Below are 14,593 nucleotides of genomic sequence, written 5' to 3'. Positions count from 1 at the left end.
AATGGGATTTATGGATGTTCAGCACTTCTGAAAATCAGGCCATTACAAGTGCTTAATTTTAGGCACCCATGTTTGAAAAGTTTAGCCTAAGTCTACAATTTTGAAATTGCCTATGTGACATAGAAGCCAAAATCACATTTTCAAAAGTGACTTAGGAGCTCGGGAGCCTATGTCTCATTGAAAGTCCTAAGTCACTTAAGCACTTTTGACATTTTTTCCTTATGTCTCATTGAAAGTTAATGGGACTTATGCTTCTAAAGGCCTAGGTTACTTTTGAAAATGGCACTCAGGCACTTTTGAAAATGTTAGCCATATGCACCTAAATAAATGGCCTGATTTTCAAAGGGGCTGAGCACCTGTAACTCCCATTACAATTTTTTTTTTAACCAAATAACAGCAGGAGCAGATTTTACATCTTCTGTAGGCTATGAGAACTGTTGAAGTACTAGGAAGATACTCCAGGTAACTTACTTCCTGACTTTGTGCTTCAGAGATAAAACATGTCTTAACTCTTCCCTTGCTATTTTGCTTTCCACACTGTGTAAAGTGGTATAGCATCATCAATAATATAATAAACTACACATAAAATGTCTGAATTAGGATGGCCCCTTGAGCTCAGTAGAACATTGGAATGCACCTCTAAAAGCTCAGCATCAGAAATGGTATAAACCCTTTTATGTCTTAACCCCTATGATTCAGGATGACTAAGGGCCTGTCTACACTTAAAAGGTTGCAGAGGCACAGCTACACCGATGCAGCTGTGCTGCTGTAGCACTTCAGTGAAGACACTACCTACCCTGACAGGAGGCCTTCTCCCATCAGCGTAGGTACTCCACCTCCCCAGAAGGTGGCAGCTATGCTGACAGGAGAAGCCCTCCCATCAACATAAGGTTGTCTACACCAGGAGTTAGGTCAGAATAACTGCCTTGCTCAGGGTAGTGGACTTTCCATACCCCTGAGCGACATAATTATATCAACATAAGTTGCTAGTGTAGACCAAGCCCAAGTAACATGTTCCATTGATGGTCATCCAGGTATCCTGATTCATATTATAAGAAATAATTATAATAGTACTTTGCATGACAGATCTTTGAAATAGCCCTATGGACTACTTTCCTCCACCCTTACTCACCCAAAGAGCTTAATAAAACATTTGTACATTTCTTAAGAATTGAAAAGCTTCTTCCAAACATTCTGGATCACAAATATGGAAAGTGCCACCCAACTCTGTCCTTTAAAATTGTCATTTTGTTACTTAATAAAACGACAAAACAAGAATTAAAAAAAATTAAACTCACTCAAATCTAACAATTCAATTTTATAAATGAAAAGAATGACTCGTGTATGCAGTGTTGGTCCCAGGATATTAGAAAGACAAGGTGGATGAGGTAATGTCTTTTATTGGAACAACTTCCGCTGGTGACAGAGACAAACTTTTGAGCTACAAAACTTGTCCTCTCACCAACAGAAGTAGGTCCAATAAAGGATATTACCTCATCCGCCTTATCTCTCTAAGAACGACTGGTGTAAGTTCTGAACATTGTCACTAATAGGGAAGATGATGGCAGATTTCTTCTGCAGCTCACTAGGAGAAGCTGTGATTCTAACTTCATTTAGTCACAAGCCATGGTCATTTCTCTGATTCCAACTGCAGAGCATTAACACAGAAGAAGTCAGAAAACCAAAAATTCAGTTCGTTGTCATAGACACAAACAGTGGTTAGCTAGCTAAGGAGTGACGTATTACCAAACAAACTTTCAGTTAATATAGTTTTACAAATGTGAGGACTGCCCTCCCAACACTGGAGTAATGTTTTATAAACTCTGAATCCATATAAACTTCAGCCAAGGGAGTCTGTGCAGTCACCATGTCAACTTTAAACATTTACATATATGTCATTCTTGTTTTACATCTCGATAAAACTTCTGGCTACTCTGCTATTCCGCTGCAGCTTTTTCACATTTATCCATTTTGCACTGTATCCTGACAGGAGACTGGCTAGTTATTTCTAATCCACCCTTGGGGAGCATTCCAAAACAAGATGGATAAAACATCAAAAATAATAGAAGAAAATGTATGCAGAGCTTTTGCAAACTTAATGCAGACGCTTAGTTTACATCACTGAACAATGGACTATACAATGCATCTCATGTGGGGCTGCGAGGGGGGAAGGAAAGAAAGAGGACAGCATGCATGCTATGTTTTCATCAATGCGGCATATGTCAAAGGGGACAGGCTGATTTCATTACTTCTAAAATTACCTGTTATATGAGGATTGGCCCAAAAACTAAAAGGTTCATTAGAAAGAAGACTTAACCCAATGCCCATTGACTTCAACTGGCCCTAGATCAGACCCAGATAGAGTACTATAGCCTTTGACTCTCCCTTTAGAGAAGGGACAGGTCCTGGGAGCCTCATTCTGTAAGGAGCATCTCCTGTGCGATATTAAGGCCACTCAACGGACAACCCCTTGTAGGATTCATTTCTTCACACCATAGTCATTAAAAATCCTACCTAGAGCATATACATACATTTATTTCATTTGGAATCAAACATCAAGTTCAGGTCCTTTAAAAAACGCAATAGCTAGTTTAACAGGAATGCTGACCAATGCACACAAACACGAAATAAAACCCATGTCTCCAAAGACAAGCACAATATATGCTTCATTTTAACTTCCATTGGTAAAATTACAATGCTGTTGTTTTAACAAGCACACATTAATTACATACAGAGAAACATGCCCATTTCTAACTTTCCCTGTGGGGTATAGCTTTAAAAAAAAGTTTCTAAAAATCAGCACGTTTCAACACTTTTTAGTTCTCAGAACTCCATTTTCACATGATTTAACTTATAAAACACAAACCCTGCAATATTTATAAGACATAAATGACCAATAATCATAAATGGCACTAAAAAGACAATGAAGTGACGTGATTGTGAATATAGACTATCTGTACAATTATTTTTATTCTCTTTTGTGTTTTAAAACCACAGACACTACCCCCAGTATAAACCTATGTGAAATCAGAAACGTAGAAGAAACCACCTTAGAATAGAAACTTTAAATATAAAGAAGAATTTTGAATGCATGTAACTTTTAATAATTGGCTTTCAAGAAAGTACATAAATCAGGAATTCTGTAAATAAATAAACCACTAATAATTTCAGAGTTATATGACTGATTTTGGTGGTTAACTGCATTTTGTATATCCTGAAGGACAAGTAGGAAACAACTTTCATTTCTTAGACGTAACCTATGGTTTGACATTTATCTCATCTACCCTCTTCATCCGCAAGAGAAAACGTGGACAGTGGTGCGCAAAAAAACAACCACCCCAACTCACATTCCACTTTTCCCAGTGCCATTGCCTCAGTGAAAACTTTACATAGACTTTACATTGTTGTGCTAACCGAGTCAAAAAGTCTTGGCACAAATGTCCATTTATTGCCATTGAATAATGTACTGAAGGTCACAAGACAGTTACAGGACGAAGCTGTTCCAACTGAGTCTCCAATGCAATTCGCTCTTTGTGAACTTCCTGGAGCACAGAGAAAAAAGAAATGCTATAACTTTTCTGGTACCCACACATACAAAGCTGCATTATTAAAGAGTAGTCTAGTAACAGCTGGCATTTACAGATCTCAAGTTCGTACCACTTACATCACACTTTATAGTTTCAAGGCACCATACAAACGTTAGGTAATTAACCCTCACAACAACCTACTGAGATAAGTTGAATTATTCCCTTTTTACAGATGGGGAAACAAGCACAGAGAGGCCAGGGACTTGCCCAACCTGGCCGATGAGAGGAAGGATGGCCCAGTGGTGAGTGCACAGACTTGAGACACCCGGGTTCAATTCCCTGCTCCAAAACAGACTTTGTGTGTGACCCTGGCCTGCCACTGTCTCTCTCTGTTCCCTGCCTGTGAACTGGGGATAATAGCATGGCCTGACCTCACTGGAGTCTACATTAAAGATTGTAAGGTGCTCAGGTGTGAAAATGGGAGGCATATAAATACCAGAGAGAGAGAGACTACAAAAAGGTAATGGTGACAGAGTGTTTGCTATTAAAACTTACAAGTGTGACATCCTTCCCCAAGGTCAGTCCACTGCCTTTTTACCTTGCTATTAAAGGCCGCATGCTCAGCCCTGGCAGGGAGAGTCTGCCTTGCACTGTTCCTGAGAGCTCTTTCCAGACAATTCAGGAATAGTGGTAATGGTAAGTTCCTATGTGGAATCATACGTCAGTCCGGATCCAAGGAAGGTGGTTGTAACAGCGGATGTTGAGTGAGCAGGGTGGGATGTGAAGCTAGGAAAAATATAGCATGGGGATTTCTCAGGACTCTGACAGAGATGCAGAGGAATGCTAAAGGAGGAAAGAAGGTCAGGCAGGCCAACTCAGGGGCAGCCCACTGTGCTATTAGGTAGGACATCAGGGTTCGGATTCTGGTCCTGGTCTCACATTTCCAGACCAGTAAAGAGCTGGACGTGCGGCAGAAGGTGGCACTTTCAACCCGCGAGGGAAGAGCAACAGTAGTCTCCTCTGACTGACTGGCAACCAGTGTTGATGGTCTCTGAAAGGATTCCCAGTATGTTCAGACCTTCTTACGTAGAAGTATGATAGTCTATGTAAGTGACATGAAGCTTCAGCAGAAGAAAAATTTAGGAATATATTGACTTCATGATTGGACAATTAAAAAGAAAAGAATTTATTTTGATCAGGAACTTACCAATTTAAATGCTCCAAAAAGTTCTCAAATACAAGCTAATGGATAGTGTTTTACAATCACTCTTAGAGGCTCATCTAAGGCAACAGTTCAGCCAATACTTTGTATACTGAATGTCTGAACGTAAGAAGTTGAATAACTGATCAGGACAAAGAAAGCTATGTCTGAGTTCCTCTCATGCCTGAGGAGACAGCATTAAATGCTCTACAAGCATTCAAAACACAAGAATCATCATTTAAACTCAATTCAATCGACACCACAGCCCTTTGCATTTAGGTTTCACATTTTCTTATATAGGCCACTCACCCTAAAGGTACAACGTAGCCACTCTTTCAAGAGAGAGTCTGGAAACAAAGCAGTAGGTTTCATCTATAAAGAGGAACTAGATCCTTCGCCAGTGGTGAAAAACAACCGATTGCATCAAGCCTTGTAACTGTGATATTCAAGGCGTTCCTTACCTTCAGTTGCTGCTGGAGTTCGCTATTCAACCTGGCTAGCACCGCATTGGCTTCTTTGTTTTTACGAATAGCAGTCTGAATAGCCCTCTTCTGCTTGGAAGACTGTCTGCTGGAGATAAATACAAAACATTTCAATGAAAAGAGCCTCAACAGTAACTGTCCCCAGGAGACCAGACATCCCCTTTATGTACTTGTGTACTGAACCTTGATCAAAAGAAAAAGATACCAATTTACAAGAAAAGGTAGTAAATAAGTGTTGATGACTGAATCAGATGGGTGATTCAAAAGCAAAATGGTCTCATTTGTTAATCTGAACCATCAACCTATTTTAGGCCCATTTCAACTATTTTATTTTCAATATACTTGTATTTACTGCAATATCCTTGCCAGTATTGTTTTCAAACACTTAATGGGGTTTAAAATCTCACTAATGCCTAATGGAAAATGTACAGAACATTCTACTTAGAAACAATTTTACTTATTTTTAGTATCTTTTAATTATTTATTATTAAGGACATCTGCATGAAAATAAAATCTTTGCTTTTTCAAGAATTTAGCTGCTTCTGCTGTTTCTTTCTACACTTGAAATACTTATCTTCCATTTTTATACCAGTCATTTCCACCACATCTGACTGTGATGTCACACACAGAAATGGAACTTCAGATAGATGAATTATTGACATTATTCATCTGCTCATGACTCTTAAACAAAGATTTGTTTAAATGCAAATGTTGCTAGTAATAACAAAACAACAAGGAAAGGGAAATATGATAAATATAGGTTAGATAAGCAGAACTGTTTCTAAATAGGCATTTTAAAGTTGTACATGAGGCATCAGCAGCTCTTTAATGACAACATACTCTAAGACAGATGCATATTTAAACAGAGCGCATAGTGGCAAGCAGTTGGAAAAAGCCCAAGTTAGCTCTTTCTCTGAACAGAGTGGACAGCTGTGATTTTTGCAATAGAACCTGTGCCTGTTTCTTATAATAGGTGGTCCTTTTGCTATTGTTTTTCACCTTTCCACCAACCTGTTTATCTACATTTTTCCCTCTAATCAATCTTTATAATAAAATGTAAAAAGAAAAGAAAAGAAATCAAAGCGTACACGTATCACTATGTGGTCATTTAAATGTTCTGGAGAAAATACAAACATCTGCATCAGATAGGGCTGATTAGGGATGTTAGCAGGTGTTGCAATTTTCCTATATAACTGGGGCTCCAAAAGCATGTACTAGCATTCTCAGGCCATCTCAGGAGCACTATTTTCTCTTTTAATCTTCCAGGTTATGTAGCACTAGGGATGTAAATATTGTTTAAAAAGTTAACCAGTTAAACAACTAAAATTATATTGTTTAACTGAGGCAGCCGGGGCTGGGTTCCCTCCGAGTGCAGGACCACCAGGGCTGGGGCTGCTCTGGCCGGCAAGCAGAGGATTAATGGTTAAGGTTGGTTAACAGTAAACCTAATGCTTACTGGTTAACCTTTTACATCCCTATGTAGCACAGATTCAGGCCCTCAACAGCTTGATTGTATACTTATTGTGAAGAACTGATTGGATGACTCAGCTGGCCTGGTTTTGGCTCAGATTACCTGATCCAGAATCATAGGGTTAGAAGGGACCAAGGGTCATCTAATCTACTCCTCTGCCAAGATGCAGAATTTGTTGCGTCTAACCATCAAGACAGATGGTTAGCCACCCTTCTTTTGAAAAGCTCCAGTGAAGGAGCTTCCACAACATCCCTAGACAATCTGCTGATGAGACATGGAGGATTTGGGCTAAGCACAGCCTTGGTTTTTGCATACAACTTCAGCTGCAGGAGATGTGCAAACCCAAAGAAAGATTCAACTGCACTCACCTTGCATATGAATCCTGGGATAAAATAAATTAGACTGAATACAGCCCTTTTCCCACCCCATCACCTGCGCCTGCATTCCTGTTATTGGACTTGTTATTGGAGTCACTAAGACTCTCTGGTCTCGGTGATTTCAATATCTATGCTTTCAATATGCACACTGGTAATAGCTGTAGCATGCTGACTCTAGATCCCATAGCCATCATGGCAATCTAAGATTATCTCAAGTGGTTTGTGGCTCAACTCACACTGGTGTAATACTCTTTTCTTTGGGATGGATCTAGAAATAAGCGTTAAACATGTACTGTAATCATTTTCTGATCAACATCTCCCCTAGGCTGAGGGCAAAGCCTTTCTTGACTCCTGTCAGCTTGGTCGACTTGTTTCTACAGTTCATGCTCCGAAACTGTTGGACCCAATGAGGTTCCAGAATAGATGGGGGGAAGTATTGCTTTTCAGTGTTTAGGCCTCTCTTTGATGGAGTGGAACGTTACAACTATCTATTGCTCAACATCAGTGAAGACACTTGGACACCTTCTACCCTCAAGTTAAGTCGTAGCAAAGGCGGTGTCTTAGAATGCTTGGGACTGAAGAGAAGCGCTTAGTCTGACCAGTTGTGTCAGAGAATTTTGGCACTCCTACACTATGGCTGAAGTGGTGGTGAAACCAGTGTTGCTCTTCTCAGCCACAGCATTTGCAAACACCTGACCATAGGGTTGTTCAGTGTTATGAATGCCCATGTAACTGAGACTGTATTGAAGTTTAGTTCCTTGCTGTGGAGAACCGTCATCTTATTATGATGACAAGATTGAAGGGATTTGGAGCCATTCCCCGCATGCTCATCTCCTGGTTGGTTAACAAGCCACAACTGCCAGAATGAGTGAGGACAACTTCAGCAGCATTATGCAGGCTTCAAACACCTGCTAACAGGGTCAGCACAAGATCCCTGCCACCTTGTTACAGGGGGTAGTTGAGTGGTAGCTTTTGTGATGTAGACACATATTTGTTGACTGAAACCATCAAGTGCATTTCAAAGAGGCCATTGTTCAGCTATCACATGTTAACAATTTTTGGTCACTATGACCTGGCCTGCATTTGAACTGGCAATCAAGAGTTGAGGTCTGTATCTCATTACCAATGCCCCGAGTCATTCAATCATTAAATATGAGAATGAGGCAAAAAAACCAAACACAGTCAAGTCATAGCTCATGGTGCAGCTTGGTGTAGTTTTTAGGTGTGTGTTTTACTTTTGGGCAGGAAGATGGGGTTTGGCTGCAGGCAAAGAAGAGGTCACACTGCTAGTGGGAGTAAGCTCCTGGTTTTCCAACATCTGATTTTCGGAGCGGAATTTCCTACGGATTGGTTTGGATGGTGGCTGAGTAAGCAGAATCTCCTTTGGAGGACAAAAAAACAAAGATTAAGTTAGTCCTTAAATAAGTCAGCGTCCAAAGACATGCTACAATGATGACATGGTGAAAGAAAAGACTATGATGAGTGAATGCTTTTGACACACAAACTGCTGAAGTATGGCCTAAGGTTTGTGCTGTTTCAATTTTAATTAAATTCAGTAATAACCAGCTTTTTAAAAACTGCATTCTGTCATTTTAATATTAATTTTCTATATTTGCAGGTTGGCTATTTTTGTTGGTGTGTCTTGCCCTCCCTCCCTTCAATTGTCTTGCATGAACGACTTCTGTCTTATCTGAATTTGGACTGTATGCTGTTCAGGGCATACACGCGTGTGTACATGCATATGTGTACATGTAGCATACTGGGGCTTCTGGACATTACCGGAATATAATTAAAAAATTATGCTCTGTGTAATATGAGGATTTTGCCTGCATATGCTGCCATCATGATCAACACAGGACATTTCCCAGGAGTGACCAATATCGATTGCCAGTTAAGGATTATAAAGTATCTACCCATTATATGGCCTCAACTCATTCCCATAGAATCTGAGTGCCTCACAAACATATGAATTTATCCTCATGACACCTCTGAGAGGTAGAGAACTACCACCAACCTCACAGTACAGCTGAGGTACAGTGTCTGAGAGAGACTGATTTGCCCAAGGTCACACAGAAAAGCTGTGGTACAGCTAGGAATTGAACCAGATCTCCTGTGTCCCAGGCAAATGCCTCAAACACAAGACAGGCTTCCTCTATCCTACGATGTCGGTCCCAGAAATACTTTCCCTTTTAGAGGCAGCTCGGAAACTGGCTTACAAAGACGTACATGTAAACTATCATTGCAGAATGAGTGCACGTAAGGCTAATGATTTGTCATGGAGAAGTACATGAAAAGACGTGGGCAGGCTCAGGTAGAAAACACAAAATACATTATTTTTTAATAAAAAATGCCAGAAGCGCTTTCATTATTTTAATTAAAGTATCCTCTATTTTGCCCAAAACTTTACCACCACTGCAGTATCAGGCTGTTATAATAATAATGTATTATTATAATAAAGCTTAGCTTTCATAGCACATTTCATCTGTAGATCTCAAAGTGCTTTAACAAAGAGAGGCCAGTAGTATCATCATCCTCATTTCACAAAGCAAGAAGCTGAGGCGAAAAACAGTAAAGTGACTTGCCAAAGGTTACACAGTGAAATAGTGGCAGAGCCAGGACTAGAACCCAGCTTTCATTATACGATCTAGTGGTGTATTCACTGGACCAGGCTACCTTCCTTTCTATGTCTTAGGAACCAATTAATACAATATAAATAAATTAAACAAAGTAATACACCTTTAAATGACCCAGTGAAGTGCCCAAAAGGCTGCAATATGTAATCTGAGTCAGCAGAGGGCTATTGTGGGTGTTTTGCAATAAAAAGTAATTTAAGGCCAGGAAGAGAGTTAGCGTTATGAGGAGGTAGAGTCTCTAACATTCCAAAATCCCACAGGGTTCCATGACTACTTTAAAAATATTTAAAAGAACCAACCCAAAAAAAAAAAAAAAAAAAACCCAACCAAACAAACAAAAAACCAAGATCTGTTGCACACAACCCAACATGGAAAGCCACTTGCGTTAAATATGTGGAATACCACACTCAAAATAATCACATGGCAAAGTATAATTAATGTATTTGCTTACTGCTTTTTAAAAAAAATGTATACCCAGGCTGAGAGAGATTACATCTACGTACCAGATTTTCACAAGATATTTGTTGCTGAAAACAGCAGACATTTTCAGACTATACACTGTTCTGCTTGTTTTCACAATGGAGATGTAGTGTTTGTTAATTAAAGTGAGTGAATGAGGTCCTTATGTAAGTTGCTGGTTTAATAGTCTTAGTGGCGGAGTCCCCCACTTACACAGAGAATGGCTGCAGTGTGAGTCATTGCAATGTAAGCTCCCGTACCCTGTCTCATCAGCATGCCCAAATCTAGAAAGGGTAGGACCACCACTTGGGGCAGAGGATAGTTCAGCCTCTATCCGTATTCAGTCCTGGGCCTCCTATGCGGCTGCCAATAGTGATGCTGGTTTTATGAATGTGGACACCAGGCTGCTAGAATGTGAAATGAGACCAAGAGCTCATTTCCAGGACTTCATTGAACAGCCATCAAATGGTAATACCTGTCCGTCACTATTGCTGGCGTGAGCTGGATTTCCACCACTGACCTTTAGGAGAAAGGCTCAGAATCTCATTTCCAAAACTCAGTCCTCTGGTTCCCCTTTGTTTTTTTTTAAATAATTGAATAGTATCTATGTTTACTATTTAATTGAATAGGGTAGCAGAAGAGTGTAACTATTGTATGGTTATAGATCTGGGGTAAGATTGTGCTTTGTGGCCTCACGCTTGGCAAGGTTGAATAACTCTCTCTGAAAATGTCATACGAGATGACTAGGGAACTTGTATGTGATTTCTACATGCTTGAATGGGTGAGAGCTGGGGAAATGCAAAATACACAATCTCTGTTTATGTTAGTATTGCAAAAAACAGCCAAACCTGGAGGTCAAAAAGCCCCATTTTCCTGAGTGCTATTTGAGGGGCTGGTACATTGCTAAAGCCAGACAAACAGAAAACACAGAGAACCTTACTTGGCAGGATGATAGGGAAGTCAGTCCTTTTGAGAACAAAAGAAATTTGAGTTGCACAAACTGACCTGAAAGCAGTTCTACATCCTGTAGTTTGTTTTGGGCTGAGACAATGCCACTAGTGCTAACTGAACTTGGAAACTAACCTATGAGACGACTGCTGGTTAAAGACAGACACACTGAGCCTGCCAGAAGATGCCAGGCAGAGAAGTTGTTAGCATCTGGTTAAAAACGCAGTTGGGTAAGACATCTTAAAATGCTAGCTTTGTCATCAGTGTGAGTTAGATGGACTTTTCAGCTAAGAATCCTAGACAACATCCCATAATTGTAATTCAGCTTCTCGCCCTCCTAGTGACTAGGGGGAAGAGTCTCAGGGGTCTCTCTCAAACTGCTGGTTCTCTTTATTGTGTTTTTCTAATAAATTTGCTTTCACTTAAAAACTATCAGCATGTAGTTTGGGGAAACTGTTGTGCTGGTTTGGAGAAAGATGAGCACTGCTGGTTGTTCTAGGAGAAAGGAAGCTGTCTTCTGAGCAGTAGTCACTGATGCTCAGTGCAAGTGATACATTTGTTAGTGCCAGAGTCCCTTATTCAGTACATTTGTCCCTTCCTCAGTAAAAAAGCAACACCCAAAGGGAGTTCAAAGGAAGGGTGTGTGTGTGGAGAGAGGATGTGGGGGAACCTGAGTGAAGCATCAGGAAGATGCACATGGGAGAGGGTCCAACCCCATAAAAAAGTTGGGGAATGAGGAAGAAAATTAAAGAGATTCATTCCCTGGTAAATTCTGGAAGAGCAGCTGTAAGTTCCTGCATTTTAGGAGATGATGACATTTCAAAACAAGCGTTTTATGCTCTAGAAGTCAGCTTTTTTATATGGAATGCTCTGTTATAAAAAACTTCCTAATGACAAGTTAAGTTCTATTGATAAAATAGTTCCTGAACCAGACAAGTCAACGCACCATAACCACTGGGCTCTCCTCAAACTTACAGTTCCCAGAGGCTCACTTTGCCCTGCTGTCCCCTACTCCCATCCGAAACTCTCGCCATCTGTGCCTTGCGGGGTGAAGGAGGGCTGAAGTTCTGCAGAACAACTCTGATAGATACTCCTGCCTCCTCTTTCATTGTATTGAGGAGGAGGCTCTTCAGGCCACTGCTGCAGATCTCCTGCAGGCCTGTGCCCTGGGCATACACTCCAGGAAGCTGGGGTGGGTGGGGATAGTGGCTATTTAAGGCTGCCAGTTTCAGGTGCCCAGCATCATGTGGTCAGCTCTATAGTGGGCTGGGCTGGCTATAGCTATCGTCTCTCTGGCTTCTTCTCTGCAAAGCTGCCTCTGGTGGCTAGAGGTCATATGGGTGACTGAACAGCAGGAGCAGCTGCAGCATATGGCACAGGAGCTACCAGCCAAACAAACAGGTCGTGGTGCTCATTTGGGGAAGAAACATCACTGGGCAGGGAGAGGCAGGGAGTACAGAAGGAAATCAGAAGAAAGCCCACTTTATCACCTGTGGGGGTGTTTTAACAGTTCCCTCTCCCACCAGACATCACCCAAACTCTCCCGACTCTTCTACAGGCCACCTGTGCAGACTCTCACCTCCACCCAGGCATCATCACATCCCTTTCTCATGGGCAGAGCAGGTCCGTCCCTTTCAAGAACACCCCTCTGTGGCAGCATCTGGCACCACACTGTGCCGTACATCAGTACTAAATAGACACTACGGAATGTCTGCGCTGCATTAGTACCTGGTGGAGTATCATTGGAGATCCTAGGTCTCTAACTGCTAATTAACAACTGCCCCTGCTACTGATCTTAGACGGAAAGGACAGAAGTGGCATCCAGACAAAGCAAGGGTACAAAGGGTTATTACCCCAAAAGGCACTAGGAGGAAAATGACATAAGCTGGTCCTTTGGAGTTACAGCATATCTATTTTATATGCCTGCAAGCATATAAAACCTGTAATTCATGTTTTAAACAAATTCCTGAAATTCTATGCATATTATAGAAGAGATCCTGAGCTCTAATAAACTGGTGTACTTATGTTGGATCCTTAATATCAGATTTTTAAAATGTTTCATGTTGGAAGGGCTGGAAGGAAATGAGGACCAGACACCATTGATCTCTTCTCCCCACTTCTTTAAGGGCCCGTGTGTTTATACTGTAAACAAATGGCAAGTTGTTTTTCTTAATGCACATGTACTGACGTGTGGATTGAAAACTTTCTTAATGATTTATCTGAGCTGATGGTGAATGTCACGTGAGTCCAATTCCCCCTGGTGTCCTGACCTCCAGAAAAAGTAAACATGTAAAAATGTAATCCTAAACCTCAGTTTAATTGCTTTAAAACTTAAAACAACTAAGGTCAGTTGATGAAGGCAAAAAGATAAAGGCAGATCATTCAACAACAGCATTAGACATATTGGCCTTACCTTTCTCGTTGGGCTGCTTTCTTCTGTCTGTGATGGGGCTCTATTCATCTGAGGATGTAATTCAATCTCAGATACTTGTTCTGTCTGTAACAACAAATCAGTCACCACTACACCCAGAAAATGTCTAGCAATCATGTACAATAAAGACAATGAAAGCAAACACTAGACACAAAAGAAAAGTTACTTTAGCAATTTAACTCTGAGGGGGAAAGTTATGGTGACAGCTAAGTGAATGACACACATCTTTTGTATATTTTTAATTAAACCATTTTCCCCCTTTATTGTGATAAGAAAACAAGAGAAAACTTTTTGTGAAAAGCTAGAAATGGTAACTTCTCTGAACATAAATGGCCTGCTACCCAGGAGTCTTTTCTAGGGTTTGGTTCCTACAATATAACACACAGAGCTCTTCCATTATGAGAAAAGAAAAGCCACAGCAACAACTACCAAGGTCAGGGGTGCAAACTGTCACTGGATCCTGAAGACTCCAGTTGAAAAACTGAATAGTAATATGAATATATAACGAGATCAAATGATATTCAGTGGGAGGGAGGGGTTTACAGGGGAGCCTCTGACTGTGGGTGCTAAGGCCTAGAACAAGAAAATGGGAACTACTGCAAAAATTGTGATGATGTCACTTTATATACAAGGTATAGAAGGAGACAAATCTACCACCTTCCTGCCCTAATCTAGCTCCAAATAGAAAATAATTGCAACAGTCAAAGCACTTCCAAAGAAAAGTCCTTAAATGTATCAGGCTAAAAATTCTAAAAATTAAAACCGAGGGTTACTGTACTACAGCATGCTCACTTCTCCAAAACAGTTCGTTTCTGTGAGGTTAAATTTAAAGGGTTAAGTCCTGGCTCCTCAGGCGTCAATGGCAAAACTCCCACTAACTTCAGTGGTGCCAGGATTTCACCTAAAGCCTCATACCAATAATTTATCAAGCACGGAATAACCTATTCTGCTATTGCTGACAGACTCTTGCTGAGAGACTTTGGAAGCAATAACAGTCCCTGCATTATCACGATCTAGTGCAGTCAAAGTTACTTCAATGCCTCTGGTTCAGCACAACCCATAAA

The 14,593-nt window shown here is 40.7% G+C and overlaps 1 protein-coding gene across 1 annotated transcript in view; it reads right to left on the bottom strand.

The window, feature by feature from the left end:
* Positions 1 to 1,471: 1,471 nt before the first annotated feature.
* The window catches only part of REPS2 (RALBP1 associated Eps domain containing 2), a 138,318-nt gene continuing 125,196 nt past the window's right edge, over positions 1,472 to 14,593 (bottom strand). Inside the window, exons 17-20 of the mRNA XM_077816359.1 lie at positions 13,512 to 13,595; positions 8,294 to 8,439; positions 5,190 to 5,298; positions 1,472 to 3,542 (exon numbers count right to left, since the gene is read on the bottom strand). Of these exons, the coding sequence (XP_077672485.1) occupies positions 3,474 to 3,542; positions 5,190 to 5,298; positions 8,294 to 8,439; positions 13,512 to 13,595 (408 nt within the window). The 3' untranslated portion in view covers positions 1,472 to 3,473. The remainder of the gene's footprint in view (positions 3,543 to 5,189; positions 5,299 to 8,293; positions 8,440 to 13,511; positions 13,596 to 14,593) is intronic.

This window comes from Eretmochelys imbricata, chromosome 1 (assembly GCF_965152235.1).
Source record: "Eretmochelys imbricata isolate rEreImb1 chromosome 1, rEreImb1.hap1, whole genome shotgun sequence".
In the NCBI taxonomy this organism is placed as follows: domain Eukaryota; kingdom Metazoa; phylum Chordata; order Testudines; family Cheloniidae; genus Eretmochelys; species Eretmochelys imbricata.
The sequence above is the reverse complement of the archived record's forward strand: the minus strand, read 5'-3'. Positions and strand labels throughout refer to the sequence as shown.